This window comes from Bombina bombina, chromosome 1 (assembly GCF_027579735.1).
Source record: "Bombina bombina isolate aBomBom1 chromosome 1, aBomBom1.pri, whole genome shotgun sequence".
In the NCBI taxonomy this organism is placed as follows: Eukaryota; Metazoa; Chordata; class Amphibia; order Anura; family Bombinatoridae; genus Bombina; species Bombina bombina.
The window spans coordinates 24,298,183-24,317,860 of NC_069499.1; the positions used below are offsets into that span (position 1 = coordinate 24,298,183).

The window sequence follows — 19,678 nt, forward strand, 5'->3', positions numbered from 1 at the left end:
TTCTTCCATTTGATCTGTAGCAGATGTTCTCGGATTCGGTCTCTCAGTTTTCTAGATGTCTGGCCCACATATTGCAGGCCACATCCACACTCGACCAAATAAACTACAGAATGGTCAGTACATCTTATAGTTTGTTTAATGTGAAAGACTTCATTTGAAACTTTAGACTTGATCGTGCTGGTTTTTATTCCATGTGAGCATGCTTTACAAAAATGGCATGGATAGAAACCGCATAATTTTTTGCCCATAATGTCTAAGGAATTTTTAGCTTTATTTTCTTTGGGTATACTTGGAGCCAGAATGGATTTTAGATTATTGGCCTTTCTATAGACAAAATTGGGTTGTACTGTTAGATGTTCGCCTATAATATCATCATTTCTGAGTATATGCCAGTGTCTCTTGATTATATCTTCAATTACCTTTTTCCTTTCACCATATTGGGTTATAAAAGGAATTTTTAGGCCTTCAAACTTGTCTTTGGTTGGTCTCACTTTGTATGTGAGAAGAGAATCTCTTTTTATGTTGTTCACTTCTGTGATGGTATTATCCACAAGGGATTCATCATATCCTCTTTCCAAGAATCTGGTTTTTAGCATTGATGATTGCTTGGTCCACATTTCTTCACTTGAACAATTTTTTCGGATTCGTAACAATTGTCCTTTCGGGATATTCGATATCCATTTCTTATGATGGCAGCTTGTGTGATGGATATAATTGTTCGAATCTACTTCCTTGAAGTGGGTGGATGTTACAATTCTTCCCTTTATCACTTTTATGTCCAGATCTAGAAAGGTGATGTGATCCTTGCTGATAGTATTAGTAAATCTTAAATTGGACTGGTTCAGATTCATAACTTCTAGTGTGTGTCTTAGATCTTCTTCACTCCCCTTCCAGATGATTAGGAGGTCATCTATATACCTTTTATATAGGACCAGGTCCGCGCCCGCCGGACAGGAATCCCAGAAAATAGCTTCCCATTTTCCCATATAGAGATTGGCGTAACTAGGCGCGAACCTGGTCCCCATGGCTGTCCCACACACTTGTCGATAGAACACATTATCACAATAAAAATAGTTGTGTTGAAGAATATATTCAATTCCGTCCAGTATGAACCTCTTTTGGGTTTGTGGCATACTGTCATCTTTATCTAAGAAGTGACTAATAGACTCTAATCCCTTCTCATGTGGGATTGAGGTGTATAGTGATGTTACATCACTAGTGATTAAGATGTAGCTTTCATCCCATTCCATGTCATTAAGAATATTCAATACTTCGGTGGAGTCCCTTAGATATGATGGTAATGATCTAACGTATGGTTGAAGTTTTTTATCTATATATTCAGATAAATTGCTCGACACCGATCCTATGCCTGATATTATTGGCCGTCCGGGTGGGTTGGCTAAGTTCTTATGAATTTTAGGCAGGTGATATAGTACTGGGATCTTAGGATGTTTCACGCTTAAATAACGGAATTCATTATTGTTGAGGATACCCAATTCGTTAGCTTCAGTGAGTAGATCATCGAGGGTTCTCTTGTATTCATTAGTTGGGTTGGCTTTCAAAACTTCATAGGTAGCTTTGTCTCCTAAAATTCTTCCAGATTCTTTCTTGTAGTCTGTCTTGTTCATTATCACAATCCCCCCACCTTTATCGGCCGATTTAATGACTATGTCGTGGTTCTTTTCTAATTTAGATATGGTGTTGAATTGTTGGGCACTAAGATTCCTTTTATATGCCTTGTTTGCTTTTAATTTCTTTATGTCGTTGCATACCATTATTTCGAATGCTTCGATAGCCGGTCCTTTACAGTGGGTGGGGTAGAAATGCGACTTCGGTTTCAGATCAGAGTGTTGGAATTGGTCCTCTGTTGTGGTGATTCCTGAGGAAAAAGCACTTCTCTCTATTGGTGACTTTAAGAAATATCTTTTCAATGTGAGTTTTCTAATAAACTCCTTCGTATTTAGATATGTTTGGAACTTGTCCAATCCTCTGAAGTGGTAAAAAACCGGAAGCACCTACAACAGACATCCGGTTGTTGAGCGGAAGTGAGACAGAGTGGCAACAAACAAACTGGCAATATCGGACTCAATTTTCGGCGGGATTTCCTTGGCGCAATTTTTTGGCGCAATTTTGTGAAACGCCCAATACAAAAATATATAAAAGGTCAATATTGATTAAGCCTCCACATGTCTTGAAAAAGGCCCCATTGAGAGGGCCGAAACGCGTAGACGACTATCCGAAAATTAAGATTGAGAGGCTAATCATATCCAGGACCGGGCTTTTTGAACGGTAAGACTATTTCCAATAGTCCATACCCAGTAAGCACATTTTGTTTAGTGCACTTTTTTCCTTTTTTCTAGGTTTTTTATGTATACACATCTATCAAAGGATTAGGACTTTGGACTTCAATAGACTCAAGGACTTTTACTTTTAAGGAAGGAACTACCATTTACATTTCATCAGGATTTGATATATTTTTTGGACTATATTTTTTGGACAATTTTTTCTTACTCGTTTTTATAATTTCATTCAATAATTTCATTCAATCATTTAAAATGTTTTAATTGTTTTTTTGTTTTTTAATTTGTTATTTGATATGAATTTATAATTAGATTTATATCAATTATTGGAAAAATTTGTTACTTGATATGAATTTATAACTAGATTTATATCAATTATTATGTAAGTTTATTATTTGAATAGACCAGTGTGTCCCAAAGCTAATAGAATTACAGCTGGTACCAGCCTAGTTGAGTTTTAGGTTTTTAAATGGTGAGACCCACCCAACTTTGATAGTATTGCATTGATTGAATAATTTGATTGTATTGTTTTAATTCACTTATTTTTGGATTGTACTATATTATTGCACATTAGTATCATATATTGCAGGGATTTGATTTGTTCCTATATATTTATACATTTTTTTTCCCATTTTCTATCACTATCTATTCCAAATTTGATAAATGAATTTATTTTGAGGCTCAAAATATGGGTCCTTCACTAAGAAACTAATCCTTAATTGGATTGTTATCTTCACTATTATATTTTTTTCTTTATTTGAAATCAGTTTTTCATTTTTATGGTTATATTGACACTTATGTTTCACGACTCTATTTAAATTTATGAGCTGTACCAATCCATTTCTGGATTATATTCATGTAGTAGGAATTAAAGGGTTATTTTCCCTAGATTCTGTACTATAGTGAGTTTATTAGTTTGGTTCAACATTCTGATCTCAACATTTGTTAATTTTTGTTAATTTTTGTCAAATTTTGTCATTTTTTGTCAATTATTAAAGACTTGTATAAATATTTGATTTTAATATTTTGACTCCTGTGGTATATCTTAGCCAGTGGCGCTCCTATATATCCTAATCTATGTTTTATATGAAAGCAAGAAGAACATTACTTATATCGCCTTCTATAGCGGCATCTTAACAATTTTCATACTGTAAATCATAAAACTGCTAAGTTACAAGGTTTAAAATCCCGCTGTACAGAACAAGGTTTGTCTTTGTCAAATACTATTCTTATCATTGTAATAAAATGGCAACACAATGTTCTAGATATTGTAAATTACAATAATTTAAAGGGACAGTCAAGTCCAAAATAAACTTTAATTTTTTTAAATAGGGCATGGAATTTTAAACAACTTTCCAATTTACTTTTCTTTCATGTAATTGGCAAGAGTCCATGAGCTAGTGACTTATGGGATATACAATCCTACCAGGAGGGGCAAAGTTTCCCAAACCTCAAAATGGCTATAAATACACCCCCCACCACACCCACAATTCAGTTTTACAAACTTTGCCTCCTATGGAGGTGGTAAAGTAAGTTTGTGCTAAGATTTCTACGTTGATATGCGCTTCTCAGCATTTTGAAGCCCGATTCCTCTCAGAGTACAGTGAATGTCAGAGGGATCTGAAGGGAGTATCACCTATTGAATGCAATGGTTTTCCTCACGGGGATCTACTGTATTTCATAGGTTCTCTGTTATCGGTCATAAAAATTCATCTCCTACCTCCCTTTTCAGATCGACGATATACTCTCATATTCCATTACCTCTACTGATAACCGTTTCAGTACTGGTTTGGCTATCTGCTATATGTGAATGGGTGTCTTTTGGTAAGTATGTTTTCATTTACTTAAGACACTCTCAGCTATGGTTTGGCACTTTATGTATTTATATAAAGTTCTAAATATATATATTGTGCTTATATTTGCCATGATTCAGGTTTCAGTATATTTCCTTTTGCAGACAGTCAGTTTCATATCTGGGAAATGCATTTTTAAGGAAAATGTATTTCTTACCTGGGGTATATTTTTTTTGCAATTGACTGTCATTTTAAATTCGCGGGCAGAATTAGGCTCGTGAGGGCGCAAAATGCCAAACAATATTGCGTAATTTTTGCTGCAAGATTTTTTTAGCGCAAAGTTACATTCGATGATGCAAATTGATCATTTCCGGCGTCTTTGTCGATGCCGAGTCCTTTCACAAGGTTGCGTCTTCAATGACGCAAGTGTGTCATTTCCGGATGTTGTTAGCGCCAAATTTTTTTCTCTGTTTGTGCATCATTCTTGGGGCCAAATATTTTCAGAATTTAAACCCTATTCCTATATGCCTCTTGCCTTTTTTTCTCTATCAGAGGGCTATGCTGTTGCATTTTTTTTCCCATTCCTGTAACTGCCATATAAGGAAATGGATAATTTCGCTTTATATGTTGTTTTTTCTCTTACATTTGCAAGATGTTTCATTCTGATCCTGTCTCAGAAAACACTGTTAGAATCCTGCTGACTGATAACAGTTCTACCAAAGCTAAGTACATTTGTTGTAATCTTATGGAGATTATATCTCCAGCTGTGGTTTGTAATAAGTTGTCATGATAAACTTTTACATGCAGAGAATGTGTCCATCAGTACATTGCCTGTTGCTGTTCCTTTAACATCTAATGTACAAGATATACCTGTGAATTTATAAGAATGTATTGCTGATTCTATTCAGAAGGCTTTGTCTGCCATCCCGCCTTCTAATAAATGTAAAAGGTCTTTTTAAACTTCTCATAAAGTTGATGAAATTTCAAATGACCGACAACATACCGAATTATCCTCCTCTGATGAGGATCTATCTGATTCAGAAGATCCTTCCTCAGATATTGACACTGACAAATCTACTTAGTTATTTAAAATGGAGTACATTCGTTCTTTGCTGAAGAAGTGTTGATTATATTGGATATTGAGGAGACTAGTCCTCTTGATATTAAAGCTAGTGAACATTTAAATTCTGTTTATAAACCTCCTGTGGTTATTTCAGAGGTTTTTCAGTTCCTGAAGCTATTTCTGATATGATTTCTAAGGAATGGAATAGGCCTGGTACTACTTTTATTCCTTCTTTAAGGTTTAAAAAATTGTATCCTTTGCCAGCAGTTACAGCCTCTGATGAAGAAGTACGATAAAACTTCGAAACGCGTAAGGACTTTTAGAAGTGTGGCGGTGCAGTTTTCATCTACTATATATGTGACAGGCTTCCGAGGAATCCTTCATATATTTATTTATCTATTTACCACTGTGTCACATGAAATAAGTTTGTTTTGTTTGCATTCTCGCTCATTGTTCTGCCCGCCTTAGCACTGAACAGCCGCATTAAGCTTGTCACCACACAACCCATGATTTGTATGTTGTGTGTGTAACTTAGCTATCCAGGGCTGTATTTAAGTAGTCTTTAATTGGGGAACTTGAATACCTCATATCCCCCGCATTTTCTTTTACCAAGTGTACTCTCCACTCACACTTTCAGTATCTGGCATACCTGAAGTGGTTTTTTTAATATAAGATATTTACGGTTTCCTATTCTGGAACTTTTATAAAGACTTTGAAGTTTGGGTTTACCCGCTTGAAGTTAACAACCTGTACTTAACCTCCAATCTGACTGAACTCACCGGTGTTACTTACCTGCAAATTGTTCAAATATATTTATGTGTTTAAGCTTACCTCATCAAGGATTGAGGGTGTTACATATGAATGCATGTCTTATTGTTTTTCTTAATAAATTCATAGTATAAACAGTATTATGCTATGAACTCTCTTTTTTCTTTCACCGTATTTTCCTGAGAAATTGGAGACCAGAGGATATACGGCAGAAGTACCATACTCCTTGGAGACACCAAGGCACCTGTATAAAGATCCTGGAAGTTTCCAAAAGACAAGTACCATACACAAGATCACAGTGAAAGACAGAAATCCCTAATCCCAAGAACACAGTCCTGATGTGAACAAACTACAGACTAAAGAGGGGAACGGACAACATTTTGTGTGTGATCATACATTACCTCATATGATTGAGGTAATTTCCGGTAAGGAGACATCTACTCATTTACCTCATCACTACTACTGTCCTTGTTTATATTAAGGACTTGATAATAGAACAATCTAAAGACTTGATCATCTATTTATTTGTATCTCCATATTGTATTTAGTTACGCTGAATTACCTTCGACTTATTCTCTTGCTTTCAACTTTGCCAGCAGTTAGATTCGGTTTTTGGGAAAAGATCCCCAAAGTTGATGGGGCTATCTCTACTCTTGCTAAACGTACTACTATTCCTATGGAAGATAGTATTTCTTTTAAAGATCCTTCAGATAGGAAACTTGAATCTTATCTAAGGAAAGCTTATTTATTTTCAGGTCTTCTTCTTAGGCCTGCAATTTCTTTGGCTGATGTTGCAGCTGCTTCAACTTTTTGGTTGGAAAATTTAGCGCAACAAGTATTGAATCATGATTTGTCTAGCTTTATTAACTTGATTCAACATGCTAATAATTTCATTTGTGATGCCATTTTTTGATATAATCAAAATTGATGTTAAATCTCTGTCTTTAGCTATTTTAGCTAGAAGAGCTTTGTGGATTAAATCTTGGAATGCTGATATGACTTCTAAGTCCAGATTGCTATTTCTTTCCTTTCATGGTAATAAATTATTTGGTTCACAGTTGGATTCAATAATTTCAACTGTCATTGGGGGGAAGGGAGTTTTTTGCCTCATGATAAGATCTAAGGGTAAATCTAAAGCTTCTAACCGTTTTTGTTCTTAAATAAGAAACAGAAACCTAATTCTTCCCCAAGGAATCTGTTTCCAATTGGAAGCCTTCTTCAAATTGGAATAAATCCAAGCCATTTAAGAGATCAAAGCCAGCCCCTAAGTCCACATGAAGGTGCGGCACTTATTCCAGCTCAGCTGGTAGGGGGCAGATTAAGATTTTCCTAAGATGTTTGGATCAATTCAGTCCAAAATCATTGGATTCAGAATATTGTCTCTCAGGGGTACAGAATAGGATTCAGAGTAAGACCGCCTGTGAGAAGATTTTTTCTCTCACGCATTCCAGCAAACCCAGTAAAGGCTCAGGCTTTCCTGAAGTGTGTTTCAGACCTGAAGTTATCTGGGGTAATCATGACAGTTCCATTTCAGGAACAGGGTCTGGAGTTTTATTCAAATCTATTCATTTTCCCAAAGAAAGTAATTTCATTCAGACCAGTTTTGGATCTAAAAATTTTGAATCGATATGTAAGAGTACCAACTTTCAAAATGGTGACTATAAGGTCTATTCTGCTTTTTGTTCAGCAAGGGCATTATATGTCCACAATAGATTTACAGGATGCATATCTTCATATTCTGATTCATCCAGAATGCTTTCAATTTCTGAGATTCTCTTTTTTAGACAAGCATTACCAATTTGTTGCTCTTCCTTTTTGGCCTAGCGACAGCTCTAGGAATCTTTTCAAAGGTTCTTGGTGTCCTACTCTCTGTTATCAGAGAGCGGGGTGTTGCGGTGTTTCCTTATTTGGACGATATCTTGGTACTTGCTCAGTCTTTACGTTCTGCAGAATCTCACACGAATCAACTACTGTCGTTTCTTCAAAGACATGGTTGGAGGATCAATTTACCAAAAAGTTCCTTGATTCCTCAGACAAGGGTCACCTTTTTAGGTTTCCAAATAGATTCAGTGTCCATGACTCTGTCTCTAACAGACAAGAGACAATTTAAATTGTTTTCAGCTTGTCGGAACCTTCAGTCTCTATTATTCCCTTCAGTAGCTATGTGCATGGAAGTTTTAGGTCTCATGACTGCAGCATCGGATGCGATTCCCTTTGCTCGTTTTCATATGAGACCTCTCCAGCTTTGTATGCTGAATAAATGGTGCAGGGATTATACAAGGTTATCACAATTAATATCCTTAAATCCCAATGTTTGACTTTCTCTGACTTGGTGGTTAGATCACCATCATATAGTTCTAGGGGCCCCTTTGGTTCGTCCAACCTGGACTGTGATCACAACAGATACTTTTCACAACAGAGTCTTTTCAGGTTGGGGAGCTGTTTGGGGATCTCTGACAGCACAAGGGGTTTGGAAAGCTCAAGAGGCGAGATTACCAATCAATATTTTGGAACTCCATGCAATTTTCAGGGCTCTTCAGGCTTGGCCTCTGTTGAAGAGAGAACCGTTCATTTGTTTTCAGACAGACAATATCACAGCTGTGGCATATGTCAATTATCAGGGTGGGACTCACAGTCCCCTAGCTATGATAGAAGTATCTTGAATACTTTATTGGGCGGAATCCAGCTCTTGTCTAATTTCTGTGGTGCATATCCCAGGTGTAGACAATTGGGAAGCGGATTATCTCAGCCGTCAGACTTTACCGGGGGAGTGGTCTCTCCATCCAGATGTGTTTTCTCAAATTGTTCAGATGTGGGGTCTTCCAGAAATAGATCTGATGGCTTCTCATCTAAACAAGAAACTTCTCAGGTACCTGTCCAGGTCCAGGGATCTTCAGGCGGAAGCAGTGGATGCGTTGACATTTCCTTGGTGCTACCAACCTGCTTATATTTTCCCGCCTCTAGTTCTTCTTCCAAGAGTGATATCCAAAATCATCATGGAACAGTCATTTGTATTGCTGGTAGCTCCAGCATGGCCTCACAGGTTTTGGTATGCGGATCTTGTTCGGATGTCCAGTTGACAACCTTGGCCTCTTCCATTTAGGTCGGATCTTCTGTCTCAAGGTCCATTTTTTTCCATCAGGATTTCAAATCATTAAATTTGAAGGTATGGGAATTGAACGCCTAGTGATTAGTCATAGAGGTTTCTCTGACTCAGTGATTAATACTATGTTACAGGCTCGTAAATCTGTTTCTAGAAAGATTTATTATCGAGTTTGGAAGACTTATTTTCATGGTGTTCTCATAAATTCGCTTGGCATTCTTTCAGAAATCCTAGAATTTTACAGTTTCTTCAGGATTGTTTGGATAAGGTTTTGTCTGCAAGTTCCTTGAAGGGACAAATCTTTGCTCTTTCTGTCTTATTTTACAGAAAGATTGCTAAGCTTCCTGATATTCACTGTTTTTAACAGGCTTTGGTTTGTATCAAGCCTGTCATTAAATCAATCTCTCCTCCTTGGAGTCTTAATTTGGTTTTGAAGGCTTTACACGCTCCTTCATTTGAGCCTATGCATTCTTTGGATATTAAACTACTTTCTTGGAAAGTGTTGTTCCTTTTGGCCATCTCTTCTGCTAGAAGAGTTTCTGAATTATCTACTCTTTATTGTGAATCTCTTTTTCTGATTTTTCATCAGGATAAGGCGGTTTTGCGGACTTCATTTAAATTCTTTCCTAAGGTTATGATTTCTAACAACATTAATAGAGAAATTGTTGTCCCTTCCTTGTGTCCTAATCCTAAGAATTCTTTGGAGAAATCTTTCCATTCTTTGGATATGGTAAGAGCTTTGAAATATTATGCTGAAGGTACTAAAGATTTCAGGAAGACTTCTAGTCTATTTGTTATCTTTTCTGGTTCTAGGAAAGGTCAGAGGGCTTCTGCCGTTTCCTTGGCTTCGTGGTTTAAGCTTTTGTTTCATTCATCTTATTTGGGGTCGGGTCAAGCCCCCTCTCAGAGAATTACAGCCCATTCTACTAGATCAGTCTCCACTTCGTGGGCTTTTAAGAATGAAGCTTCAGTTGATCAGATTTGCAAAGCAGCAACCTGGTCTTCTTTGCATACATTTACTAAATTCTACCGTTTTGATGTATTCGCTTCTTTGGAAGCAGTTTTTGGTAGAAAAGTTCTTCAGGCAGCTGTTTCAGTTTGATTCTTCTGCTTATTTTTTAAGTCTTTCTTTTCATTATGAGAATAACTTATATTTTGGGTTGTGGATTATTTTTTCAGCGCCAAATGGCTGTTTTTATTTTTATCCCTCCCTCTCTAGTGACTCTTGTGTTGAGTTCCACATCTTGGCTATTGCTATCCCATACGTCACTAGCTCATGGACTCTTGCCAATATGAAAGAAATGAATTTATCAGGTAAGTTCTTACATAAATTATGTTTTATCACCAATTTGGCTTTGTTCTCTTGGTTTTCTTAGTTGAAAGCTAAACCTAGGAAGGCTCATATGATCATTTCTAAGCCCTTGAAGGCCGCCTCTTATCATGCTTTTTTATTTGCTTTTCACAACAAGGTAGAGCTAGTTCATGTGAGCCATATAGATAACATTGTGATCACGCCCGTGGCTTGTGGCAGACACTGCACTAATTGGCTAAAATGAAAGTCAATAGATAATAAATAAAATGTCAGAAGATGCTTAGATACAAGGTAATCACAGAGGTTAAAAGTTTATAAATATAACTGTGTTGGTTATGCAAAACTGGGGAATGGGTAATAAAGGGATTATCTATTTTTTCAAACAACAAAAATTCTGGTGTTGACTGTCCTGTCCCTTTAAAACACAAGTTTTGGATTTTTTTTTTTTTTAAACACTAACGGCTAGATTTAGAGTTTGGCGGTAAAAGGGCTGTTAACGCTCCGCGGGTTTTTTTCTGGCCGCACCATAAATTTAACTCTGGTATCGAGAGTTCAAACAAATGCTGCGTTAGGCTCCAAAAAAGGAGCGTAGAGCATTTTTACCGCAAATGCAACTCTCGATACCAGAGTTGCTTACGGACGCGGCCGGCCTCAAAAACGTGCTCGTGCACGATTCTCCCATAGGAAACAATGGGGCTGTTTGAGCTGAAAAAAAACCTAACACCTGCAAAAAAGCAGCGTTCAGCTCCTAACACAGCCCCATTGTTTCCTATGGGGAAACACTTCCTACGTCTGCACCTAACACTCTAACATGTACCCCGAGTCTAAACACCCATAACCTTACACTTATTAACCCCTAATCTGCCGCCCCCGCTATCGCTGACCCCTGCATTACACTTTTAACCCCTAATCTGCCGCTCCGTAAACCGCCGCCACCTACGTTATCCCTATGTACCCCTAATCTGCTGCCCTAACATCGCCGACCCCTATGTTATATTTATTAACCCCTAATCTGCCCCCCACAACGTCGCCGACACCTACCTACACTTATTAACCCCTAATCTGCCGAGCGGACCTGAGCGCTACTATAATAAAGTTATTAACCCCTAATCCGCCTCACTAACCCTATCATAAATAGTATTAACCCCTAATCTGCCCTCCCTAACATCGCCGACACCTAACTTCAATTATTAACCCCTAATCTGCCGACCGGAGCTCACCGCTATTCTAATAAATGTATTAACCCCTAAAGCTAAGTCTAACCCTAACACTAACACCCCCCTAAGTTAAATATAATTTTTATCTAACGAAATAAATTAACTCTTATTAAATAAATGATTCCTATTTAAAGCTAAATACTTACCTGTAAAATACATCCTAATATAGCTACAATATAAATTATAATTATATTATAGCTATTTTAGGATTAATATTTATTTTACAGGCAACTTTGTAATTATTTTAACCAGGTACAATAGCTATTAAATAGTTAAGAACTATTTAATAGTTACCTAGTTAAAATAATAACAAATTTACCTGTAAAATAAATCCTAACCTAAGATATAATTAAACCTAACACTACCCTATCAATAAAATAATTAAATAAACTACCTACAATTACCTACAATTAACCTAACACTACACTATCAATAAATAAATTAAACACAATTGCTACAAATAAATACAATTAAATAAACTATCTAAAGTACAAAAAATAAAAAAGAACTAAGTTACAGAAAATAAAAAAATATTTACAAACATAAGAAAAATATTACAACAATTTTAAACTAATTACACCTACTCTAAGCCCCCTAATAAAATAACAAAGACCCCCAAAATAAAAAATTCCCTACCCTATTCTAAAATACAAAAATTACAAGCTCTTTTACCTTACCAGCCCTGAACAGGGCCCTTTGCGGGGCATGCCCCAAGAATTTCAGCTCTTTTGCCTGTAAAAAAAAAACATACAATACCCCCCCCCCAACATTACAACCCACCACCCACATACCCCTAATCTAACCCAAACCCCCCTTAAATAAACCTAACACTAAGCCCCTGATGATCTTCCTACCTTGTCTTCACCATCCAGGTATCACCGATCCGTCCTGGCTCCAAGATCTTCATCCAACCCAAGCGGGGGTTGGCGATCCATAATCCGGTGCTCCAAAGTCTTCCTCCTATCCGGCAAGAAGAGGACATCCGGACCGTCAAACATCTTCTCCAAGCGGCATCTTCTATGTTCTTCCATCCGATGACGACCGGCTCCATCTTGAAGACCTCCAGCGCGGATCCATCCTCTTCTTCCGACGACTAGACGACGAATGACGGTTCCTTTAAGGGACGTCATCCAAGATGGCGTCCCTCGAATTCCGATTGGCTGATAGGATTCTATCAGCCAATCGGAATTAAGGTAGGAATATTCTGATTGGCTGATGGAATCAGCCAATCAGAATCAAGTTCAATCCGATTGGCTGATCCAATCAGCCAATCAGATTGAGCTCGCATTCTATTGGCTGATCGGAACAGCCAATAGAATGCGAGCTCAATCTGATTGGCTGATTGGATCAGCCAATCGGATTGAACTTGATTCTGATTGGCTGATTCCATCAGCCAATCAGAAAATTCCTACCTTAATTCCGATTGGCTGATAGAATCCTATCAGCCAATCGGAATTCGAGGGACGCCATCTTGGATGACGTCCCTTAAAGGAACCGTCATTCGTCGTCTAGTCGTCGGAAGAAGAGGATGGATCCGCGCTGGAGGTCTTCAAGATGGAGCCGGTCGTCATCGGATGGAAGAACATAGAAGATGCCGCTTGGAGAAGATGTTTGCCGGTCCGGATGTCCCTTCTTGCCGGATAGGAGGAAGACTTTGGAGCACCGGATTATGGATCGCCAACCCCCGCTTGGGTTGGATGAAGATCTTGGAGCCAGGACGGATCGGTGATACCTGGATGGTGAAGACAAGGTAGGAAGATCTTCAGGGGATTAGTGTTAGGTTTATTTAAGGGGGTTTGGGTTAGATTAGGGGTATGTGGGTGGTGGGTTGTAATGTTGGGGGGGGGGTATTGTATGTTTTTTTTTACAGGCAAAAGAGCTGAAATTCTTGGGGCATGCCCCGCAAAGGGCCCTGTTCAGGGCTGGTAAGGTAAAAGAGCTTGTAATTTTTGTATTTTAGAATAGGGTAGGGAATTTTTTATTTTGGGGGTCTTTGTTATTTTATTAGGGGGCTTAGAGTAGGTGTAATTAGTTTAAAATTGTTGTAATATTTTTCTTATGTTTGTAAATATTTTTTTATTTTCTGTAACTTAGTTCTTTTTTATTTTTTGTACTTTAGATAGTTTATTTAATTGTATTTATTTGTAGCAATTGTGTTTAATTAATTTATTGATAGTGTAGTGTTAGGTTAATTGTAGGTAATTGTAGGTAGTTTATTTAATTATTTTATTGATAGGGTAGTGTTAGGTTTAATTATATCTTAGGTTAGGATTTATTTTACAGGTAAATTTGTTATTATTTTAACTAGGTAACTATTAAATAGTTCTTAACTATTTAATAGCTATTGTACCTGGTTAAAATAATTACAAAGTTGCCTGTAAAATAAATATTAATCCTAAAATAGCTATAATATAAATGTAATTTATATTGTAGCTATATTAGGATGTATTTTACAGGTAAGTATTTAGCTTTAAATAGGAATCATTTATTTAATAAGAGTTAATTTATTTCGTTAGATAAAAATTATATTTAACTTAGGGGGGTGTTAGTGTTAGGGTTAGACTTAGCTTTAGGGGTTAATACATTTATTAGAATAGCGGTGAGCTCCGGTCGGCAGATTAGGGGTTAATAATTGAAGGTAGGTGTCGGCGATGTTAGGGAGGGCAGATTAGGGGTTAATACTATTTATGATAGGGTTAGTGAGGCGGATTAGGGGTTAATAACTTTATTATAGTAGCGCTCAGGTCCGCTCGGCAGATTAGGGGTTAATAAGTGTAGGCAGGTGGAGGCGACGTTGTGGGGGGCAGATTAGGGGTTAATAAATATAACATAGGGGTCGGCGATGTTAGGGGCAGCAGATTAGGGGTACATAGCGATAACGTAGGTGGCGGCGATTTGCGTTCGGAAGATTAGGGGTTAATTATTTTAAGTAGCTTGCGGCGACGTTGTGGGGGGCAAGTTAGGGGTTAATAAATATAATATAGGGGTCGGCGGGGTTAGGGGCAGCAGATTAGGGGTACATAAGTATAACGTAGGTGGCGGTCGGCAGATTAGGGGTTAAAAATTTTAATCGAGTGGCGGCGATGTGGGGGGACCTCAGTTTAGGGGTACATAGGTAGTTTATGGGTGTTAGTGTACTTTAGGGTACAGTAGTTAAGAGCTTTATAAACCGGCGTTAGCCAGAAAGCTCTTAACTCCTGCTTTTTTCAGGCGGCTGGAATCTTGTCGTTAGAGCTCTAACGCCCACTGCAGAAACGACTCTAAATACCAGCGTTAGAAAGATCCCATTGAAAAGATAGGCTACGCAAATGGCGTAGGGGGATCTGCGGTATGGAAAAGTCGCGGCTGTAAAGTGAGCGTTAGACCCTTTAATCACTGACTCCAAATACCAGCGGGCGGCCAAAACCAGCGTTAGGAGCCTCTAACGCTGGTTTTGACGGCTACCGCCGAACTCTAAATCTAGGCCTAAAAGTCTCTGTAGCCAGCAAACAAGACAGAGAACAAATGATTAAAGGAACAGTCTACACCAGAATTGTTATTGTTTAAAAATATAGATAATCCCTTTATTACCCATTCCCTAGTTTTGCACAACCAACACAGGTATATAAATACACTTTTTACCTCTGTATTTACCTTGTATCTAAGCATCTGCAAACTGCCCCCTTATTTCAGTTCTTTTGACAGACATCCATTTTACCCTGAACTGGTTTACAAATAACTACATGGGAGTGAGCATAGTGTTATCTATATGACACAGATGAACTAACACCCTCTAGTGGTGAAAAACTGGCAAAATGCCCTGAGAGAAGAGGCGGCCTTCAAGGGCTTAGAAATTAGCATATGAACCTCCTAGGTTTAGCTTTCAACTAAGAATACCAAGCAAACAAAGCAAAATTGGTGATAAAAGTAAATTGGAAAATTGTTTAAAATGACATTCTCTATCTGAATCATGAAAGTTTATTTTGGACTAGACTGTCCCTTTAAATCACAATGTCAATATTTGTTAGATATGTGTGATTCGCTTCGGATCGATTCGGAAATTCAGAAAATTTGGAAAATCCGGCGATTCGGATCAAACCGAATTTCCAAATTAAAATACTGCCGAATTTACCGAATAAATCCGAATTACTTCGGATTTATTTGGTAAATTCGGATGGCCATGGATTACACTAGTATTGTACAGTATAAGTCTAATCCCACCTAACACTTACCGAAATTCCGAGCCGAATCGAACCGAATTCAGCCGAATTTAGTACATAATATGATAATACTAGTCTAATATCCCACCTAACACTGAATTTCCGAACCGAACCGTATCCAACTGAATCCAACCGAATCCGAAACAAATCCGAACCGAATTTATTTGAATCCGAATGAATCCGAAACAAATCCGAACCGAATTGATTCAAATTTTTCCGAATTCGAATCGCTCCAAACCGAAATTCAAAAAAATCTGAATCGATCCGAACCGAATTTTTTCGCCATGCACATGTCTAATATTTGTACTGTTTTATACCTGCAAATTATCGGCAACGATATCACCTACACCTGAAACAGTAAAGTTTAATTTTGAGTTTTCATTCGTTAAAGGAACAATTATAAAATACTCTAATGTGCTAGAACATCATTATTGCACTTTTGCTTGTTCATAACCATGTGTTTAACCTCCACAATGCACTTTTGGACAAGAGATGAACATGGTAGCTGAGCCAATCAAAGGCTGCATATGTACGTAGCCACAAGTCATTGACTGTGTTCAGCTTAGGATCAGCAGTGAATAGCTGCTCTGGAATGATTTGTAGAATATCATTAAAGTTTCCTAAAGGATTGTGATCACGCCCATAGTTCAGATCAAGCGATAAGAAACGGCTCTAGCACATAAGACCATTTTACTGTTGATCTTTTATGTTAATGCTTTGAAGACATATAACAAAGGTTACTTGTTTGCATTTTCTAGTGTGAGTTGTTTCATTTAATGAATGATTTTTTCCCCCTGTTTTTTCATGACAAGGAGAACTTATATGGTAAAAAGAAAGAGAAGTATTCACCAAAGAAAAGGTACGTTACACACATATGAATTTCTATAAGTAAAATTGTAATGTTAATATTAAAAAAGTAACTTCTCATGACTACTTGTAGCTGGTCTGTCTGTGCCACAATGTGGATATAGAAACATAAGTTTTACAGCATAAGTCTTCCTATATTTCATTCTGACAAATAAGCTTAATTCATTCATTCTTAGTAAAACCTTATACATATCCCAGACATGTTTCACTTTCCTTACAGTATTTTTCTTCTCTATTAGAAGTTCAGAGCTACGAAATTGGAGGCACTTTTCAAATAACCAATAATAATAACATTGAAAGTCATTTCATTGCCCCTTTTTTAACAAATTGCAGACAGACAAGGTACCCACCAGGCAAGCTGTCTACTCAAGGTTCAAGACTTTTAAGACAGCATCTGCCACTCGTATTTACCAATGGCACAAAAACAGGGCTTGTCAGTCATCCGGAAATAATCAGTTTGGGACTATTTAACTTAGCTACTTACTAACTTGTGGTTGCATATCCAACTTACTAAATGTAGCCCCATGATTCCAACACCCTAAACATAAGGATAAACATCATTAGGTCATGACCTATAGTTCTGTTGTGAGCAGAGTTGCCCTTTGTGTGACAAATTATGTATGTAAAACAGATTTAAACCAAATTCATCAAAGAACACACATCCTTGAAAAAGCCACAGACGGCGGTGAAACGTACGTCGGATAGCTGGAGGGGAGATAGACACAAAAAAGGGATTGGACCAGAAAACAATTAGAACTCTGTAATTGCGTACTGAAGCTGTTGTAACGGCTGTTGTTTGTTCTCATTGAGGACAGAGTTTTGTATAGTCACGTTACTGTTTTTCACCCCAAAATAGTGGCTGTATGTTCTCTGATGAATATGGTTTTAAATCTGTTTTACATATATTATTTGTCACACAAAGGGCAACTCTGCTCACAACAGAACAAGGGGACAACCCTTAATATTGTATGGAAAGATCTGGATTCCTGAGAGGATTATCTATTGTGCTTTATACTTGAGCTAAGTGTAGCTCATAATACTGTGAGTACCAGTATGTGTTTAAAGTGAAGGTAAACTTTCATGAATGAAAGCCTGTTTTTTTTAAATACTATTAAAAACACTTTTATTCATCAAAGATTAAAAACTTACCTCTCTTCTTTACACAGCCAGAGCAGCTTCCCCCACCCGGAGATCCTCTTTTCACACGTCATCAATGACTAATCCAGCTTCCTCCAATCACGGCTTTCCCCCCAGAGTAGTCATTGCCTGAGGCCACGCTGTGATTGGAGGAAGCAGGATTAGTCATTGCTGACGTGTGAAGAGAGGATCTCCATGTGGGGGAAGCTGTTCTGGCTGTGAAAAAAACAAAGGTAAGTTTTTAATCAAAACAGCTGCCTTCTAAACTTTGATGAATGAAAGTTTCCCTGTTTTTATTAGTATTTAAAAAAAATGGGCTTTCATTCATCAAAGTTTACCCTCACTTAAAGGAAGATTTGATACTTTGTATACATAATTGTGCTATGATTCTTTGTTTCTATTTTTCTCTTTGAGGATTGAAGATTCTTATGAACCGAATAAAAGGTCTAATTGAACCCAAATATTGCCCCACGGCATTGCATAGACATTTAAAATTAAGAAGGGTTTAATTCATGAAATGTTTTAAATTTATATATATTGAAGAATTATTACCTATTTACCGCTGCGATGATAAGCCATTTTGTCAAATTGATTGATAGATGACGATTCGTAAAAGAACCAATCCTTGTTTTCCCCCAAGCCTTGACGTTTAAGCAAAGGGGCTGAACGCCCCGGGGGAAAACAAGGATTCGTTATTTTACAAATCGTCATCTGTCAATCATTTTGACAAGATGGCGGGTGGGAGAGCTGCTCTTATCAACGCATCGGTAAATAGGTAAAAAATATTCAATATATATAAATTAATGTGTTTCATATAGATAACATTATGCTTATGCACATGAAGTTATTTAAGAGTCAGAACTAATTGCCTGAAATGCAAGTCTGTCAAAAGATCTGGGATAAGGAGGCAGTCAGCAGAAGCATAGATACAAGGTAATTACAGCGGTAAAAAGTATATTTCTATAACAGCGTTGATGCAAAACTGGGGATTGGTAAATAAAGGGATTATCTATCTTTTTAAATAAAATTTTTGGTGTTTACTATCCCTTTAATAGGAGTTTTATTTACTTTTGTGTTTTTATTAACAGTAGGTGTGCACAACAGTTATTTTTATTATTGACTTGTAAGTTTTACTGTTTAAACCATGTACCAGTCTGGTAGTTGCTTCCTTTGTACAGTTTCAAGTTCAGGGCACTGCAATCTATGGCACGTGGGGTTCCTTTCAACAGCATTTGAGACTGCCAGACTCCGCCCCTCCAAAAAAAAAAAGAATATAATTGAACAACAATCTCATGCACAAGGCACCCATAGTAGCTCCCCCGTTCGCCTCTTTCCCAGTAAGGCCCCAGATTGTAAGCTACTATTGTGCACGATATGCGCTATAGTTAATATGACACAATCTTTGCTACAAAAAGCTTTCAAAATTATCTACCGTTAATTTCATGAAAATTATGTTTTTAACAATTTCACTGCTTATTCTTTTCTCAGCCTTGTGTATTTATTATCTATCTATCTATCTATCTATCTATCTATTTATCTATCTATCGATCTATTTATCTATCTATCTTCCTTATATGTCTGTCTGTTTTTTTATGTTTTAGCTAAAACTGCTGAAAAAAACACACATTTTTTTTAAACAAAGCAGCACATTCAGAAGATATTATCTTTAAATAACACATGGAAATTGAAAATACATTCTGAAACTTGAATGAACAAAGGTGATTAGTGTATCATTTTATTTCTTTATTAAACACTACTTATATTTATTCATGCTCCAGCTATTGCATGTCTGTGTATTTGGCACTCCAAGGGACCTCAAAGACCAATATCATTCTAGAGATAAGGTTACCTGTATAAGACGAGACAACTGCGGACCTATAAAGGGACATAATACTTTTTATCTGCTGCTAATACCTCTT

The 19,678-nt window shown here is 37.2% G+C and overlaps 1 protein-coding gene across 1 annotated transcript in view; it reads left to right on the forward strand.

The window, feature by feature from the left end:
- The window catches only part of LOC128635989 (coiled-coil domain-containing protein 170-like), a 214,938-nt gene that overhangs the window by 11,767 nt on the left and 183,493 nt on the right, over positions 1–19,678 (forward strand). Inside the window, exon 2 of the mRNA XM_053689065.1 lies at positions 16,568–16,614. Within this exon, the coding sequence (XP_053545040.1) occupies positions 16,568–16,614 (47 nt within the window). The remainder of the gene's footprint in view (positions 1–16,567; positions 16,615–19,678) is intronic.